The following is a 17,901-nucleotide window of genomic DNA, read 5'->3' as shown; positions in this document are numbered from 1 at the left end:
CTTTGCTGGGCTCTTTGCCATTTCCTGTTGGGGAAGAGAATATCCCACAAGTAAGGATGACGCCGTGGACCGGACACACCGTTGGAGAAAGTAATTTATCAGGTAAACATAAATTCTGTTTTTTCTGTTTATTTTATTCAATCGAGCTCTATGTGCAATGAGTTCCCCTCTAATAACAGCTTTATGAGCTTCCCAATTGGTCTGGGGCGAGATCTGAGGTGCAGTATTAAAATCAAAATATTCAGTAATACTGGTTATTTTAAGTTTGATGTCTAGATTACTTATCAAGCTCTCGTCTAACTTCCAAATAAAGTCTCTGATCGGTTTAGTCGGCCATTCGAACGCGCAGTGTACTATATTGTGATCAGTCCACATTGTTATGTGTAACTTTGCTGAGCGAAACAAAGTGAGACCAGTGACATCTGTAAAAATGTAATCTATTCTACTGTATTTTTTATGGGGGTAAGAATAGAACGTGTAGTCTCTCGTCTTTGGATGTAATGTCCTCCAGACGTCTTTCACTGCAATTTGTTTTAAAAGTAAGTTTGATTTTTGTATTGTGGATTTAGGTGAGGAGGAGTGTGTAGTGGAGCAGTCTAAATCTGGCTGTAGTGCCAAATTCAGGTCTCCCCCCATTATCAATGTACCTTTTGAGAACTCAAAGATCAAATTTATTTTTCTTTTGAAGAAATAAGTGTTGTTGTAGGGATGGGGCGTATAGAGACAGTAGCGTCACCGGGCGGCCATATAGTAACCCGCTAATTAGTATATATCGTCCTTCTTTATCCCTAACTATCTGAATTTCCTGGAAGGGGGTGCCTGCTTTTATCAAGATTCCAACTCCCTGTGTTTTCTTTTTAGAATTGGAGGCATAATAGCAAGTACCAAACTTTTAATAAAAAGTTTTTGGTTGTCTCCCCTTTACAAAATGGGTCTCTTGTAATAGAATAATATCACCCGCCAATCTTTTAAATTCGGTTAGGGCTATGTTTCTTTTTTTTGGTGAGTTCAACCCTTTGGCGTTAACTGTAAGGATATGTATTAAATGTTTGGGATCATGGGATGCCATTGTATTCCCTTGGGGCATAGTAAGTGACCTTGATGAATCTATGAGAGCCTAAGTTGTTATCTATATGTGATGAAGGTGCAACTTCTGTGACATATAAATAACGTAGGACATTCCAGTGTGCATTTGTGGTGTTGTACAACATAAAACAAGAAAAATAACAAAGATAATAATAATAACAAAAGTAAATTAAACAACTAAATAACAGATGCCAGTACACAAGTGCGTTTAAGTCACCGCCGTTGCGTAGTCACATCGTGGGGAAGAAAATTTGTCTCCCCTCGTCATGCCATAATATAGTTTAATACATAAAACAATTAACCTATGCTGAATAACAGTGGTATTTTGACTATTTAACGTACTCTCTCCAAGTATTTCAACTCTTTAAAGCTATCTATTAGACCTTTTTTTACTTACTTAGAGTTAACATTTGTCCTCATAACATAGACATTTACATCTTTTTATTACTTAACCTTCTGATGTCTCAATTGTCGGTTGATTTAGTAGGAACAGACTTTCTCAAGTTGGTATCAAGTGATTGTCTTTGGAAAGATTTCTGTCTTTCTTTCTATTCACTGTATTCCAGTGAGATCGTTGTTCTCTGAGTGGATGAGTTTTCGACATTGAATGTGAAGTAATTGTCTCTTCGTCCTCTGTTGCAGATGGAATTGGAATATGAATGTTCAAATTCCTAGAAATCAGGGCTATGTTTGAGGGGTCTTTGTAGACATACTGTTTTCCTGAATGATTAATTATAACACTAAAGGGGAAACCACTATCTATATTTTATTTTATTATTTTGCAGGACTGATGTTAGGAATCTGGCAGCTTTTCTTTTTTCTATTGTGGCCGGACATAAATCCTGGTAAATCTGTAATTCTTGTTCTTTATATTTAATTATTCTCTGGCCGAAATCCACACTCTTTCTCTATAGTGTAGAAATTTAACTATGACGTCTCTCGGAGGTGCTGATGGTTGGGGTTTAGGCCTAAGAGCCCTGTAGGCCCTTTCTATAGAGATTTCCGATATTTGAGTGGATTCTATGATGTTGTTAAATAAGTCTGAGGTATGTCAATAGATTTGTGGGTTCTATTGTTTCTGGAATGCCACGGATTCTCAAATTATTGTGTCGACCTTCTACTGTATTGAGGTAGCATGTTGAGCCAAACAGTTGTCCGCTGACTGCATCATTGTAGATAAGGTATCATGGCTATCCTCTAGTTCTTCCATTCTTGAACCAAGGTCATTGATTTCCTTTCTGATTACAGTGAGTTCCGTCTTTATAAAATATATCTGATTTGGATGAAAGATGTTGCATTGTCTCTTGCATGTGTAATAAATGTTCCTGTGTATTTATTGTAGGGTGATTTGTCTGTTCCGATGTCGTGTCTTTTTTAAGGGGTGATGAGTTTTTTATCTCTTTTTCTGTAGTTTCTTGTGTAGAAAAGAAGGCGTTTATTGATAATGTGACGTACCATAAGTGAATGTTGAATTATGAACATCCTATAAAAAAGAAAATTAAGATTCATCATAGGGGTGCATGAGTCGTCTCCCAATATCCAAGTCAGTCTCATAGAGCTTTGTTAGTTTTTGGTTTTTCTGACAATGGGAGGTCCAAGAGTGGTCTCTTGTTTCTGCTATATTTATACATACAATCTGTTCAATTAACATTTGATGTATATGGAGACATGATCTTTCATTTTGACATATTCTATACTGGATTGCATTATTTGTATTGTTATTCACTGAATCTTAATAAAAAATATTTACAAAAAAATATAAGAATATACGACTAATAGTTATATTTCCCATGCTCATATGTTGTAATGATTGTCTAAGGAAGTCCCAGCTGACACGGTCAAAGGCCTTCTCTGCATCTGTTGATAATAAAACCATCTGTATTTTCTTTCCTTGTGCATAGTGTATAAGATTTAAGGCCCTGACCGTGCCATCCTTCGCCTCTCTGCCAGATATAAATCCCACTTGATCTGGTTCAATAATCTCTGTCATAAGTACGTTTAATCGTGTCGCTATGATTCTGGAATGAATCTTAACATCTCCATTAATTAAAGATATGGGTCGGTAGCTAGAGGGATTGTCTACAGGTTTTCCTGGTTTGGGTATCATTATAATGTGCGCTTCTAATGCCGATTTAGAGAAGGTACATGAATCATTTATCGAGTTAAAATATGCCAGCAAATGTGGAATCAATAGGGTTTTAAACTTAGTGTAATATGAGTAGCTAAAGCTGTCTGGCCCTAGTGATTTTCCTGTTGGGAGGTTTTTGATTGTATTATTTATTTCTATCTCCGTTATTGGTGACTCTAATTTGTCTAACTGTTCTTGTGGGATCTTGGGTAAGTTAAGTTGCGAGATAAGAGAGTCTATGCTCTCTGCTCTCTGTTGTAGATTAGTATGATTCTTTGATGCACAGGGTGGAAGATTATAAGATTTTGAAAGTAGTCTCTTAAAAAAAAAAATATAAGCTACTTTTGACTTTTTTTTTAACCAGTCTTGCTAATGACCTCCCTGGTTTATTATGAGTTATATACGCATACTGTTTCAGCATCATATATTTTTTGTTAACGTCTTTGTTAAGAATGTTAGCTAGTTCCTGTTTTTTTAAGTTATAATTTATAATGTATGGGTATCTGAAGGGGTCAATTTGTGCTGGGATTCAAGTTGCTCAATGGATCGAATTAAATTTATTGTTATTTTTCTGTTTATTTTATTCAATCGAGCTCTATGTGCAATGAGTTCCCCTCTAATAACAGCTTTATGAGCTTCCCAATTGGTCTGGGGCGAGATCTGAGGTGCAGTATTAAAATCAAAATATTCAGTAATACTGGTTATTTTAAGTTTGATGTCTAGATTACTTATCAAGCTTTCGTATAACTTCCAAATAAAGTCTCTGATCGGTTTAGTCGGCCATTCGAACGCGCAGTGTACTATATTGTGATCAGTCCACATTGTTATGTGTAACTTTGCTGAGCGAAACAAAGTGAGACCAGTGACATCTGTAAAAATGTAATCTATTCTACTGTATTTTTTATGGGGGTAAGAATAGAACGTGTAGTCTCTCGTCTTTGGATGTAATGTCCTCCAGACGTCTTTCACTGCAATTTGTTTTAAAAGTAAGTTTGATTTTTGTATTGTGGATTTAGGTGAGGAGGAGTGTGTAGTGGAGCAGTCTAAATCCGGCTGTAGTGCCAAATTCAGGTCTCCCCCCATTATCAATGTACCTTTTGAGAACTCAAAGATCAAATTTATTTTTCTTTTGAAGAAATAAGTGTTGTTGTAGGGATGGGGCGTATAGAGACAGTAGCGTCACCGGGCGGCCATATAGTAACCCGCTAATTAGTATATATCGTCCTTCTTTATCCCTAACTATTTGAATTTCCTGGAAGGGGGTGCCTGCTTTTATCAAGATTCCCACTCCCTGTGTTTTCTTTTTAGAATTGGAGGCATAATAGCAAGTACCAAACTTATAATAAAAAGTTTTTGGTTGTCTCCCCTTTACAAAATGGGTCTCTTGTAATAGAATAATATCACTCGCCAATCTTTTAAATTCGGTTAGGGCTATGTTTCTTTTTTTTGGTGAGTTCAACTCTTTGGCGTTAACTGTAAGGATATGTATTAAATGTTTGGGATCATGGGATGCCATTGTATTCCCTTGGGGCATAGTAAGTGACCTTGATGAATCTATGAGAGCCTAAGTTGTTATCTATATGTGATGAAGGTGCAACTTCTGTGACATATAAATAACGTAGGACATTCCAGTGTGCATTTGTGGTGTTGTACAACATAAAACAAGAAAAATAACAAAGATAATAATAATAACAAAAGTAAATTAAACAACTAAATAACAGATGCCAGTACACAAGTGCGTTTAAGTCACCGCCGTTGCGTAGTCACATCGTGGGGAAGAAAATTTGTCTCCCCTCGTCATGCCATAATATAGTTTAATACATAAAACAATTAACCTATGCTGAATAACAATGGTATTTTGACTATTTAACGTACTCTCTCCAAGTATTTCTCCTCTTTAAAGCTATCTATTAGACCTTTTTTTACTTACTTAGAGTTAACATTTGTCCTCATAACATAGACATTTACATCTTTTTATTACTTAACCTTCTGATGTCTCAATTGTCGGTTGATTTAGTAGGAACAGACTTTCTCAAGTTGGTATCAAGTGATTGTCTTTGGACAGATTTCTGTCTTTCTTTCTATTCACTGTATTCCAGTGAGATCGTTGTTCTCTGAGTGGATGAGTTTTCGACGTTGAATGTGAAGTAATTGTCTCTTCGTCCTCTGTTGCAGATGGAATTGGAATATGAATGTTCAAATTCCTAGAAATCAGGGCTATGTCTGAGGGGTCTTTGTAGACATACTGTTTTCCTGAATGATTAATTATAACACTAAAGGGGAAACCACTATCTATATTTTATTTTATTATTTTGCAGGACTGATGTTAGGAATCTGGCAGCTTTTCTTTTTTCTATTGTGGCCGGACATAAATCCTGGTAAATCTGTAATTCTTGTTCTTTATATTTAATTATTCTCTGGCCGAAATCCACACTCTTTCTCTATAGTGTAGAAATTTAACTATGACGTCTCTCGGAGGTGCTGATGGTTGGCGTTTAGGCCTAAGAGCCCTGTAGGCCCTTTCTATAGAGATTTCCGATATTTGAGTGGATTCTATGATGTTGTTAAATAAGTCTGAGGTATGTCAATAGATTTGTGGGTTCTATTGTTTCTGGAATGCCACGGATTCTCAAATTATTGTGTCGACCTTCTACTGTATTGAGGTAGCATGTTGAGCCAAACAGTTGTCCGCTGACTGCATCATTGTAGATAAGGTATCATGGCTATCCTCTAGTTCTTCCATTCTTGAACCAAGGTCATTGATTTCCTTTCTGATTACAGTGAGTTCCGTCTTTATAAAATATATCTGATTTGGATGAAAGATGTTGCATTGTCTCTTGCATGTGTAATAAATGTTCCTGTGTATTTATTGTAGGGTGATTTGTCTGTTCCGATGTCGTGTCTTTTTTAAGGGGTGATGAGTTTTTTATCTCTTTTTCTGTAGTTTCTTGTGTAGAAAAGAAGGCGTTTAGGGTACTTGTCTGAGATGAGATTTTGTTAGTCTTGTCACCTTGAGTAATCCTCTTAGATGCCATTATGTCTTCTAACCTCAACGTTATGCTTATTATGTATTGCTTTTTGCAAATCAAATGTGTTATTATAGCTCTGTTTCACAGCTATATATGGTAGTAGCCAGATATTATGTATATAACTCTTACATAGGTCAGGCAATGTAAGTCTTCTCATGCCCACTGTATCCATATCCTGTATGGACTGAGGCAGTCAGATGTTGCAATGCTCTGTGTGAGTTAGGCCGCACCTTGAGCCTCGGTATGGCGTAATGTAGTCGTCAGTCAGAGCGTCGCCGTTATCAATGCGCTATGATCGTGTGGATGATCCCTGCATCCCAATTGCATCAGGAGTATGTTGCCCGATTACCTGGTGTGAAGCGACCAAGGTATAACTTTGTCTTCCACTGTATCTTTGTTCCAGGTGTGGCGCATGCGTTATTCATGGGTTGCGTTCTATACTCTGACTTTATCTGCTGCGAGTTGCGGCATAAGATCCTGTTTCTAAATTTTAAGTGTCTCCAAGGTGTTAGGAGAGATCTGTTAGGTGATTGATCTATTTCAGCATGTTTTATTTGGCACGATGAAGGGATTTGTGATCGGAGCTAGCGTTCTACGTGTCCATGTTCCTGCATGGCTAGGCTCCACCCCCCCAATTTGCCTTAGAATTCTAATGATCTGGAATATTAATTTCTGCCTTCTGCTTCTCCTATGATAAACCTGCTGTAAGCACTACTATAGCTGATATATGAAACCACTGACAAGCTGCATATTTGATAATTCATGTTTACATGAACTGCTGAGTTCAAAAAAATGCTATGGGGAAGAAGGCCTCATAAGAAGACCACATTTTTAACTGACCGGAGTTCATATCCTAGCCTTATTTCTGCAGAGGGCAGTCTGCCTATAGATACGTTATTCTTTTGAAGTACCTATTCCTTGTAAGACACTAGTTGAGAGATGCTGACCTATGAGAGACTGAATCTCTGTGACAAATTTAGGAAATAATCTAGCACCATCTTGTGATCCCTTGCACATTGAAAGTTTTCAGATATGAGATCAAATGCTGTTTGCCATGGCAACGGATACCTGATGGAACTGTTGGCATTTGAAACTAAATTATGGAGGTGGCATAGCCCCCCTGTTCGCCCCACAATACATAAAGTAATGTTAGAGTCCTTATTTAACATGGTCAATGGTGCTGTCTGCCCAGCAGCAATGTAATTGTGATAACAATGACAAGTACCTCACAGCATTGCTTCTAGTTCCCCTCATCATGGAAATATATCATAAGACCTCATTTTAAATAGAAGGCTGCAGATGTCATATCTGTTAGCAACTGCAATACTTATTTTGTTCTGTTGTTAGTGTCAAGACTTTTAGAGGCTTGTTCCTCTGAGCAAACACTAATGTGCAGGTATCCAAATAAATGTGAGATCATAGTGCTGAAAAAGTATGTGACATTTTGTGAAAATGTAATTTATGTTTGATAAAAACATAAATTTTGACTTCTAATTTTCAATAACAATTATTTTATAATCCTACAGAATCCTAAATGTAGGTGTCTTTGTAAGGTGACCTGATTCTTAATGTATGGATTTCATGCATTTCCCTTTTGGTCGTGAGCCTCAAATTTGACTTGTTTTATAGAAAGCTTCAGACTGACGTTCATGCAAAACAGCTATATCGTTGTTGTTTTTCATCTGTCCTATGTGTTTATGTTTGTATCATGAAAAGCTGCATGTTGGTATTATGCCTCATAGGCTGCACTTCTTAAAGCGCAATTCAACAGCACATAAAGTCTTACATTATTGCAATATACATTAATTATTTATTTTGCTGAAAGTGTGGCCGTTCCAATTTCTCACAGGGAGGCTGGGGTTAATTCTGTTGTCTAATTTTCTGTGAACTAGTGTTTTCCTTCCTCATGCTTTCAACTTGCCTGTATAATAATTTGCTCTCTTAAGGTAGGTTATCAATGGCAGTGTCTTTATTATTATGTATAGATCTAGATTTAGCTATTAGCAAGAGATTATAAAGGAGTACATGTCTCTTTAAATACATGTTTAATAAATTATTAATGACATTTTCTTTCATGATTTGGATAGAGCATACAATTTTAAACAACTTTCCAGATCTACCCATCGCTGAACGAGGATCTTCTGAAGCCCACTTCCTCCTCACAGTATGTGAATAAAACCTAGCAATCTAATTCCTCTAGGGGTGCTAATATATTAACCCAAAAAAATAGGACAATGTGAAATGACTTGATATAATACAAATAGGATCCAGCAATTTATCTTGATAATATATAGTCCTAAAATGTCCAAGAAATTATGGTCATATAGGGTGGACGTTTTTTTCTATTAGAATGACTGGGCTTAGGGAGGTCACAGGATCTGTCTCTTGGAATATCCGAACTACACCAAACTCAAGCTGCTCCTCTTCGCCAATATCCAGAGGCGAAGAAAGAAAAGGGCTCTTCATGTGTAGATCAATATGTGATTCAAAACCATATGTTGGGTGCTACAACATTGTGTGAGTACCTAGTGTCACCACAAGTGTGCTGATAGAGGCGTTCTGGAGAGACTCACAGTGCTACAGCTCACTGCACCACAGTAATCAGCTCACTCCAAATGGAAAACTCTGCATGGGAATATTCGGTAGCAGTAGACAATAGGCACTCCAGTTTAAAAATATCAAGTTAAATAAAAAACATTAAAAGTGCACAAATGAGGGGGGTTTTGAAACAGTGTAACATACCCCTTGTAAATGCAATGCGTTTCTCAGCTAAAACAGCCGTTTCATCAGGCATAATAAAATAATTGTCATAGGCTACTCAAAATCTTAATTGAGAGCTTATTTGTTGCTTTTTATCTTGGCTGCCATTTTGACTCACCTGTCTTTTTTCATCGCCTGTAGCAAAGTGTGTAACGCTGTTCACTACTCCCAGGCTCCCTCTTATGGCCAAACTGGAGAACATCATCCGAGAAAGACAGGTTTGCAGTCCCAGAATTATGATGCCATCACTCCCTATTTAACTGCCTTAGTTCTTTTTGCCATTGCCTTTGCGTTGTCTCTGATCTCTCTGTGTGTTCCTGTTTTTCCCTTTAACCTGGCTTGTTTGACGTTCCTTCTGGTTCCTGATCCGTGGCTGTTCCTGACTTTTGCTGATTTTCGTATTCCTGACCCTGGCTCGCCTGACTGCTTACTTTGGTTCCTGACCTGGCTCGTTTGACTATCTGCTCTGGCTCCTGGCTTGTCATTTGGCTATTGGACTTGTTATAATTTTTGTTTGTTATTTTGGTGTGATTAATTTAGCATTTTACATCTGTGTCTGGTTCCTGGTACCCTGACACATGGTGGCTGCTTCAGATGCAGTTCCATTTGCCAGATTTCTTTTTCAGGCCCTCCAGTTGCAGATACTGCACCAATGGAATGGGGACCACAAGTATCTGTCTAAGAGGACTCTGTTAAATCATAGCACAAGACAGTCCCTGACTTGGTGGCAGACTTGGCTCGGGGAACATCCTTTTTTCAGCCAGTTTGGGTAGTAATCTCTCCAGATACCAACCTTTTAGGTTGGGGTGTGGTCTGGTGGTCTCGAAGAGTTCAGGACGTTTGATCTCTTCAGAAGGCAACCAATAAATATTCTGGAACTCCATGAAATTTTCACGGCTCTCCATCTCAGACACCAACTTTTCTGAGATTTCAGTGATTCAGTGTCACAGCAGTGGACTATGTCAATCAACAGGGAGGAACATGCAGATCCTTAACGATGAAGGAAGTGTCCAGCGTCGTCATTTGGGCAAAGCACCATCATTGCATAATTTCTGCCATCCACATTCCGAGTGTGAATTGGGAGGCAGACTTTATCAACTCACCAGCCTCTTAACCCAGTGGAATGGTCTCTGAATCAGGATGTTTTCAACCAAATTGTGAGACGTTGAGGGTCTGCGAGAGATAGATCTCATGGCTTCTCTTTAAATCACAAACTGCCTCAGTATTATGCCAGGTCTTGGGACCCTTGGGTGAGTCTGATAGATGCCCTAATGGTTCCCTGGTTGTTTAACCTGTTTTTCATGTTTCCTCTGTTTTTGTTGCTATCCAGAGTGATAGACAGAACCAAGCAGGAACAAGCGTTAGCAATTGTGATTGCTCCGGGGTGGCCTCCCAGTATTTGGTTTGTGTATCTGGTGCAGATGTCCTCATGCCTGACTTAGAGGTTTCCTCTAAGAAAGGATCTTCTTAAGAAAATTGGTAAAATTCCTGACTTTCAGGTCTTTGTTCAGACTCTAATCAGAATTAAACCAGTTATTTATCCAGTTTTTCTTCCTTGAAAATTTAATCTGGTTTTGAAGGTTCTTCAAACTCCTTTTGAGCTGAAGCACAGTGTAGACCTTCAGCTTTTATCCTGGAAAGGTTCATTTAACGTTGGCTCTCTAGCTCCATCTGCCTATCAGCTGTAGGAAATCATCTAATCAGCAGCAAACTATAATAGTCAGGTTTGCTCTCAGTTCTGGGCCTTGACATTGAGTGTTGTTCTCTATCACAGCCTCTGTTCCAGTTTCCTGTTTGTATGCAGCTTTGTTGGATTTCCTGGTGACTGACTACTGCTTTATTTTGAGACTTCTCTTCTGGATTTTCCCTTTTTTCACTGTGTTTCGTTTCAGGACTTATTCCCTGTCATCTGACTTTGGCTGTTACCTATCTACAGCATGTCAACGTATCCTGCCTTTTATTACAGAGTTACCTGTCTACAACATCACTACGTATCCTGCCTGCAACTGCAGAGTTTTCTGTCTACAACATCACTACGTATCCTGCCTGTTACTGCAGAGTTTTCTGTCTACAACATCACTACGTATCCTGCCTGTTACTGCAGAGTTTTCTGTCTACAACATCACTACGTATCCTGCCTGTTACTGCAGATTTTTCGGTCTACAACATCACTACGTATCCTGCCTGCAACTGCAGAGTTTTCTGTCTACAACATCACTACGTATCCTGCCTGTTACTGCAGAGTTTTCTGTCTACAACATCACTACGTATCCTGCCTGTTACTGCAGAGTTTTCTGTCTACAACATCACTACGTATCCTGCCTGTTACTGCAGAGTTTTCTGTCTACAACATCACTACATATCCTGCCTGTTACTGCAGAGTTTTCTGTCTACAACATCACTACGTATCCTGCCTGTTACTGCAGAGTTTTCTGTCTACAACATCACTACGTATCCTGCCTGTTACTGCAGAGTTTTCTGTCTACAACATCACTACGTATCCTGCCTGTTACTGCAGAGTTTTCTGTCTACAACATCACTACATATCCTGCCTGTTACTGCAGAGTTTCCTGTCTACAGCATGTCTATGTATCCTGCTTTCTACTTCAGAGTTTCCTGCCTACAGCATATCTACGTATCCTGTCTGCTATTAGTTTACTGTCTACAGCATATCTACATATCCTGCCTGCTATTAGTTTCCTGTCTACAGCATATCTACGTATCCTGCCTGCTATTAGTTTACTGTCTACAGCATATCTACATATCCTGCCTGCTATTAGTTTCCTGTCTACAGCATATCTACGTATCCTGCCTGCTATTACATAGTTTCCTGCCTACAGCATATCTACGTATCCTGCCTGCTACTGCAGAGTTTCCTGTCTACAGCATATCTACATATCCTGCCTGCTATTACAGTTTACTGTCTACAGCATATCTACATATCCTGCCTGCTATTAGTTTACTGTCTACAGCATATCTACCTATCCTGCCTGCTATTAGTTTACTGTCTACAGCATATCTACATATCCTGCCTGCTATTAGTTTCCTGTCTACAGCATATCTACGTATCCTGCCTGCTATTACATATTTTCCTGTCTACAGCATATCTACATATCCTGCCTGCTATTACAGAGTTTACTGTCTACAGCATATCTACGTATCCTGCCTGCTATTACATAGTTTCCTGCCTACAGCATATCTATGTATCCTGCCTGCTATTACAGTTTACTGTCTACAGCATATCTATGTATCCTGCCTGCTATTAGTTTACTGTCTACAGCATATCTACATATCCTGCCTGCTATTAGAGTTTCCTGTCTACAGCATATCTAAATATCCTGCCTGCTATTAGAGTTTCCTGTCTACAGCATATATAGGGTAGGGCCTAGTGAGGGCTACAATGAGACTGGAGCTAAAGACAGAAGAGGGTGGGGCCTAGTGAGTGCTACAATAAGACTGGAGCTAAAGACAGAAGAGGGTAGGGCCTAGTGAGGGCTACAATGAGACTGGAGCTAAAGACAGAAATGGACGGGGCCTAGTCTCAGCTACAGTCTCATTGTTGCATTCACAAGGCCCCGTCCTCTTCTGTCTTTGGCTTCAGTCTTGTAGCACTCACTAGGACACCCCCCCCCCTTCTATCTTAAGCTCCAGTCTCATTGTAGCCCTCACTAGGCCCCATCCTCTTCTGTCTTTAGCTCCAGTCTCATTGTAGCCCTCACTAGGCCACACCCTCTTCTATCTTTAGCTCCAGTCTCATTGTAGCCCTCACTAGGCCACACCCTCTTCTATCTTTAGCTCCAGTCTCATTGTAGCCCTCACTAGGCCACACCCTCTTCTATATTTAGCTCCAGTCTCATTGTAGCAGTCACTAGACCCCGCCCTCTTCTGTCTTTAGCTCCAGTCTCATTGTAGCAGTTGCTAGGCCCCACCCTTTTCTGTCTTTGATTAGGAAACTAAACAGGCTGTGTGTGGTTTTGGTGCCTTTTATGGAAGAGGAAATCGGAGACTCAGTGGTTTAAAATACTGTCACAGGGCACAAAGGAGCTATTTGCACTAGTGAGCCTGGACCCAAAAATTAATGTAATGTTGAAAAATTCTTGTTTTTTTCTTTAGAAACTAATATAGGGTTGAATACTTTATCAAATGATATTTCACATTAAAGAATGGTAAGTCTATGGGGATTTGATAAACTATTGTACAGGATCACTAATATTTGTTTTATTGTATGTTTTTTTACAGTGTTTTTGACTGGCAGCGATCGCATTCCCATTCTTGGAATGAAAAGTTTAAAACTTATAATTCAACCCACAGGAGGGGGAGATGAGTTTCTTCCAGTGGCTCACACTTGCTTCAACTTAATGGATCTTCCCAAGTACACCAGCAAAGAAACTTTACGATCCAAATTAATACAAGCCATAGATCACTATGAAGGCTTCAGTCTTGTTTAAGCTGCTATCTACCAGAGATTGTTTGTTACTCAGTGATGTAATACAATAAATTACAGCTATTTTATGTAAAGGAATTTGCTACAGACAATACAAAGGTTTGAAATTTCTGATCTATTTATATACTTATGGTCTCTGAGCAATGTATGTTTTACAATAGACAAAATACTATTCATTATGCAAAATTATAATAAAAGATTTTTACACTATTGAGTATCTGGTAAATACAGGGTGTATTATTTTTATTTTGTAAATGTCCCTCTAAATCAATAAAATTGTTTTTAGAAATTGATATTCTTAAAGGGACAGTCAACACCAGAATTTTTGTTGTTTAAAAAGATAGATAATCCCTTTGTCACGAAAACCTCGGGATTTAGCTAAGAAGGGGTTAATTCTGTGTAGCTTGAACTCAAAACAGTTATTTGTTTTTCAATAAGAATTGTGACTTGTGTTTTCTTTGAAGTGCCAGGAGCCTCCTAAATAGCCCCACCAAATGTTATTGTGTATGCATTGAGTCATAAAGCCACTTAAGCTCTTAGTTTCAGAAAATACACAGGAAAGGGTTTATGGCTTAGGCTGTCAATAGAATGCATGATGCAAAACAGGGCCTCCATCACAAAAACTGACCAGGTCACTGAAAGGACATTGGTATATTATGTACATATGTGTGTTAAACCTGTTATAACCTTAAATGAAGGTAAATATGACAACCTATGGCATATTTGATATCAAACCGATTCTCCCAATGAAACTAAGAGGTTCCCGATATGTAAATATAGAAATAGTTACCTAGCAGAAATTATAATGGATTGTATAATTTCAGGCAAGAACTTAGTCTATTGAAGGGCATAAAGACAGGGGGGTTTCTTAGCCCGCCCAGGAGGGTGTGGTCAGGCAACCTGATCTCTGGAAAATGGTATAAGAATCTTATGTTTTTAACAATAAGGTGTTCATTCTTACAAGGGGAGCTACTTTACAGAAGTAAGGAGCCATCATTTTCATGCCAGCCCCTGGCACAGAGCTTGAAGCTAGGAAAGTATTCAATTCTGTCTTTCTCCTTTTTATTTTAAAACACTGTTTGCGTGTGTAATTTTATTTGTAACAACTTTTTATTAATAATGCATTGTGCATAATATTTTTGGCATAATAAATAATTCCTTTATTAAGTTTGGCCTTTGTCTAATAATTGAACCACGTTACTGAAAGAGACTGGAATATTAGAACTGTTTAATTTAGGTTATTTTCTGCTAAATTGTATTTAGAGAGTTAATGTGTAACGTCTGGGTTTTTTCTTAGGATTTTCCCTTTAATAAATTTTAAGTTGTGGCAGTATTGGAGCTATAGGATTGTTGGTTTAGTGTGGGTGGCATTAAAAGGGAGTTTTGGGCATTTCTCTTATGTCTAGTACAGACTAGGGAGTGTGGTTAAACCTTGCACCCACTAAACTGAATCACAAGCTTGCCTGGTGTGGCTAGATTGTGACCTATTGGTGACAGAAAACAAAATTTATGCTTACCTGATAAATTCATTTCTCCTGTAGTGTGGTCAGTCCACGGGTCATCATTACTTCTGGGATATTATCTCCTCCCCCACAGGAAGTGCAAGAGGATTCACCCAGCAGAGCTGCTATATAGCTCCTCCCCTCTACGTCACCTCCAGTCATTCGACCAAAGGACCAACGAGAAAGGAGAAGCCCAAGGGTGTAGTGGTGACTGGAGTATAATCCAAAAAATTTTTTAGCCTGCCATAAAAAACAGGGCGGGCTGTGGACTGACCACACTACAGGAGAAATGAATTTATCAGGTAAGCATAAATTTTGTTTTCTCCTGTTAAGTGTGGTCAGTCCACGGGTCATCATTACTTCTGGGATACCAATACCAAAGCAAAAGTACACGGATGACTGGAGGGACAGGCAGGCTCTTTATACGGAGGGAACCACTGCCTGAAGAACCTTTCTCCCAAAAACAGCCTCCGAAGAAGCAAAAGTGTCAAATTTGTAAAAATTGGAAAAAGTATGAAGAGAAGACCAAGTTGCAGCCTTGCAAATCTGTTCAACAGAAGCCTCATTCTTAAAGGCCCAAGTGGAAGCCACAGCTCTAGTAGAATGAGCTGTAATTCTTTCAGGAGGCTGCTGTCCAGCAGTCTCATAGGCTAATCGTATTATGCTACGAAGCCAAAAAGAGAGAGAGGTAGCCGAAGCTTTTTGACCTCTCCTCTGACCAGAATAAACGACAAACAGGGAAGACGTTTGACGAAAATCCTTAGTTGCCTGTAGATAAAATTTCAGGGCACGGACTACATCTAGATTGTGTAGCAGACGTTCCTTCTTCGAGGAAGGATTAGGACACAAAGATGGAACAACAATCTCTTGATTGATATTCCTGTTAGTGACCACCTTAGGTAGGAACCCAGGTTTAGTACGCAGAACTACCTTGTCTGAATGAAAAATCAGATAAGGAGAATCACAATGTAAGGCAGATAACTCAGAGACTCTTCGAGCCGAGGAAATAGCCATTAAAAACAGAACTTTCCAAGATAACAACTTGATATCAATGGAATGAAGGGGTTCAAACGGAACACCCTGTAAAACATTAAGAACTAAGTTCAAACTCCATGGCGGAGCAACAGTTTTAAACACAGGCTTGATCCTAGCTAAAGCCTGACAAAAAGCTTGAACGTCCAGAACTTCTGACAGACGTTTGTGTAAAAGAATGGACAGAGCTGAAATCTGTCCCTTTAAAGAACTAGCGGATAACCCCTTTTCTAAACCTTCTTGTAGAAAAGACAATATCCTTGGAATCCTAACCTTACTCCATGAGTAACTCTTGGATTCGCACCAATATAAGTATTTACGCCATATTTTATGGTAAATCCTTCTGGTAACAGGCTTCCTAGCCTGTATTAAGGTATCAATAACTGGCTCAGAAAACCCACGTTTTGATAAAATCAAGCGTTCAATTTCCAAGCAGTCAGCTTCAGAGAAGTTAGATTTTGATGTTTGAATGGACCCTGGATCAGAAGGTCCTGTTTCAGAGGTAGAGACCAAGGCGGACAGGATGACATATCCACTAGATCTGCATACCAAGTCCTGCGTGGCCATGCAGGTGCTATTAGAATCACTGATGCTCTCTCCTGTTTGATTCTGGCAATCAATCGAGGAAGCATCGGGAAGGGTGGAAACACATAAGCCATCCCGAAGGTCCAAGGTGCTGTCAAAGCATCTATCAGAACCGCTCCCGGATCCCTGGATCTGGACCCGTAGCGAGGAAGCTTGGCGTTCTGACGAGACGCCATGAGATCTATCTCTGGTTTGCCCCAACGTCGAAGTATCTGGGCAAAGACCTCCGGATGAAGTTCCCACTCCCCCGGATGAAAAGTCTGACGACTTAAGAAATCCGCCTCCCAGTTTTCCACTCCCGGGATGTGGATTGCAGACAGGTGGCAAGAGTGAGACTCTGCCCAGCGAATTATCTTTGATACTTCCATCATTGCTAGGGAGCTTCTTGTCCCTCCCTGATGGTTGATGTAAGCTACAGTCGTGATGTTGTCCGACTGAAACCTGATGAACCCCCGAGTTGTTAACTGGGGCCAAGCCAGAAGGGCATTGAGAACTGCTCTCAATTCCAGAATGTTTATTGGAAGGAGACTCTCCTCCTGATTCCATAGTCCCTGAGCCTTCAGAGAATTCCAGACAGCGCCCCAACCTAGTAGGCTGGCGTCTGTTGTTACAATTGTCCAGTCTGGCCTGCTGAATGGCATCCCCCTGGACAGGTGTGGCCGATAAAGCCACCATAGAAGAGAATTTCTGGTCTCTTGATTCAGATTCAGAGTAGGGGACAAATCTGAGTAATCCCCATTCCACTGACTTAGCATGCACAATTGCAGCGGTCTGAGATGTAGGCGTGCAAAAGGTACTATGTCCATTGCCGCTACCATTAAGCCGATCACCTCCATGCATTGAGCTACTGACGGGTGTTGAATGGAATGAAGGACACGGCATGCATTTTGAAGCTTTGTTAACCTGTCTTCTGTCAGGTAAATCTTCATTTCTACAGAATCTATCAGAGTCCCCAAGAAGGGAACTCTTGTGAGTGGAAAGAGAGAACTCTTCTTTTCGTTCACCTTCCATCCATGCGACCTTAGAAATGCCAGTACTAACTCTGTATGAGACTTGGCAGTTTGAAAGCTTGAAGCTTGTATCAGAATGTCGTCTAGGTACGGAGCTACCGAAATTCCTTGCGGTCTTAGTACCGCCAGAAGAGTACCCAGAACCTTTGTGAAGATTCTTGGAGCGGTAGCCAATCCGAATGGAAGAGCTACAAACTGGTAATGCCTGTCTAGAAAGGCAAACCTTAGATACCGGTAATGATTTCTGTGAATCGGTATGTGAAGGTAAGCATCCTTTAAATCCACTGTGGTCATGTACTGACCCTCTTGGATCATGGGCAAAATT

At 39.5% G+C, this 17,901-nt stretch overlaps 1 protein-coding gene across 1 annotated transcript in view; it reads left to right on the top strand.

The window, feature by feature from the left end:
• Nucleotides 1-14,614, top strand: part of HERC4 (HECT and RLD domain containing E3 ubiquitin protein ligase 4) — a gene marked incomplete at its 5' end in the record, with an annotated part of 748,563 nt that extends 733,949 nt beyond the window's left edge. Inside the window, 1 exon segment of the mRNA XM_053691837.1 lies at nt 13,243-14,614. Within this exon segment, the coding sequence (XP_053547812.1) occupies nt 13,243-13,451 (209 nt within the window).
• Between the last annotated feature and the right edge of the window lie 3,287 nt (nt 14,615-17,901).

The sequence above is a fragment of the Bombina bombina genome, chromosome 9 (assembly GCF_027579735.1).
Source record: "Bombina bombina isolate aBomBom1 chromosome 9, aBomBom1.pri, whole genome shotgun sequence".
In the NCBI taxonomy this organism is placed as follows: Eukaryota; Metazoa; Chordata; class Amphibia; order Anura; family Bombinatoridae; genus Bombina; species Bombina bombina.
Note: the sequence above shows the minus strand (reverse complement) of the source record. Positions and strands in the feature narration are given on the sequence as shown.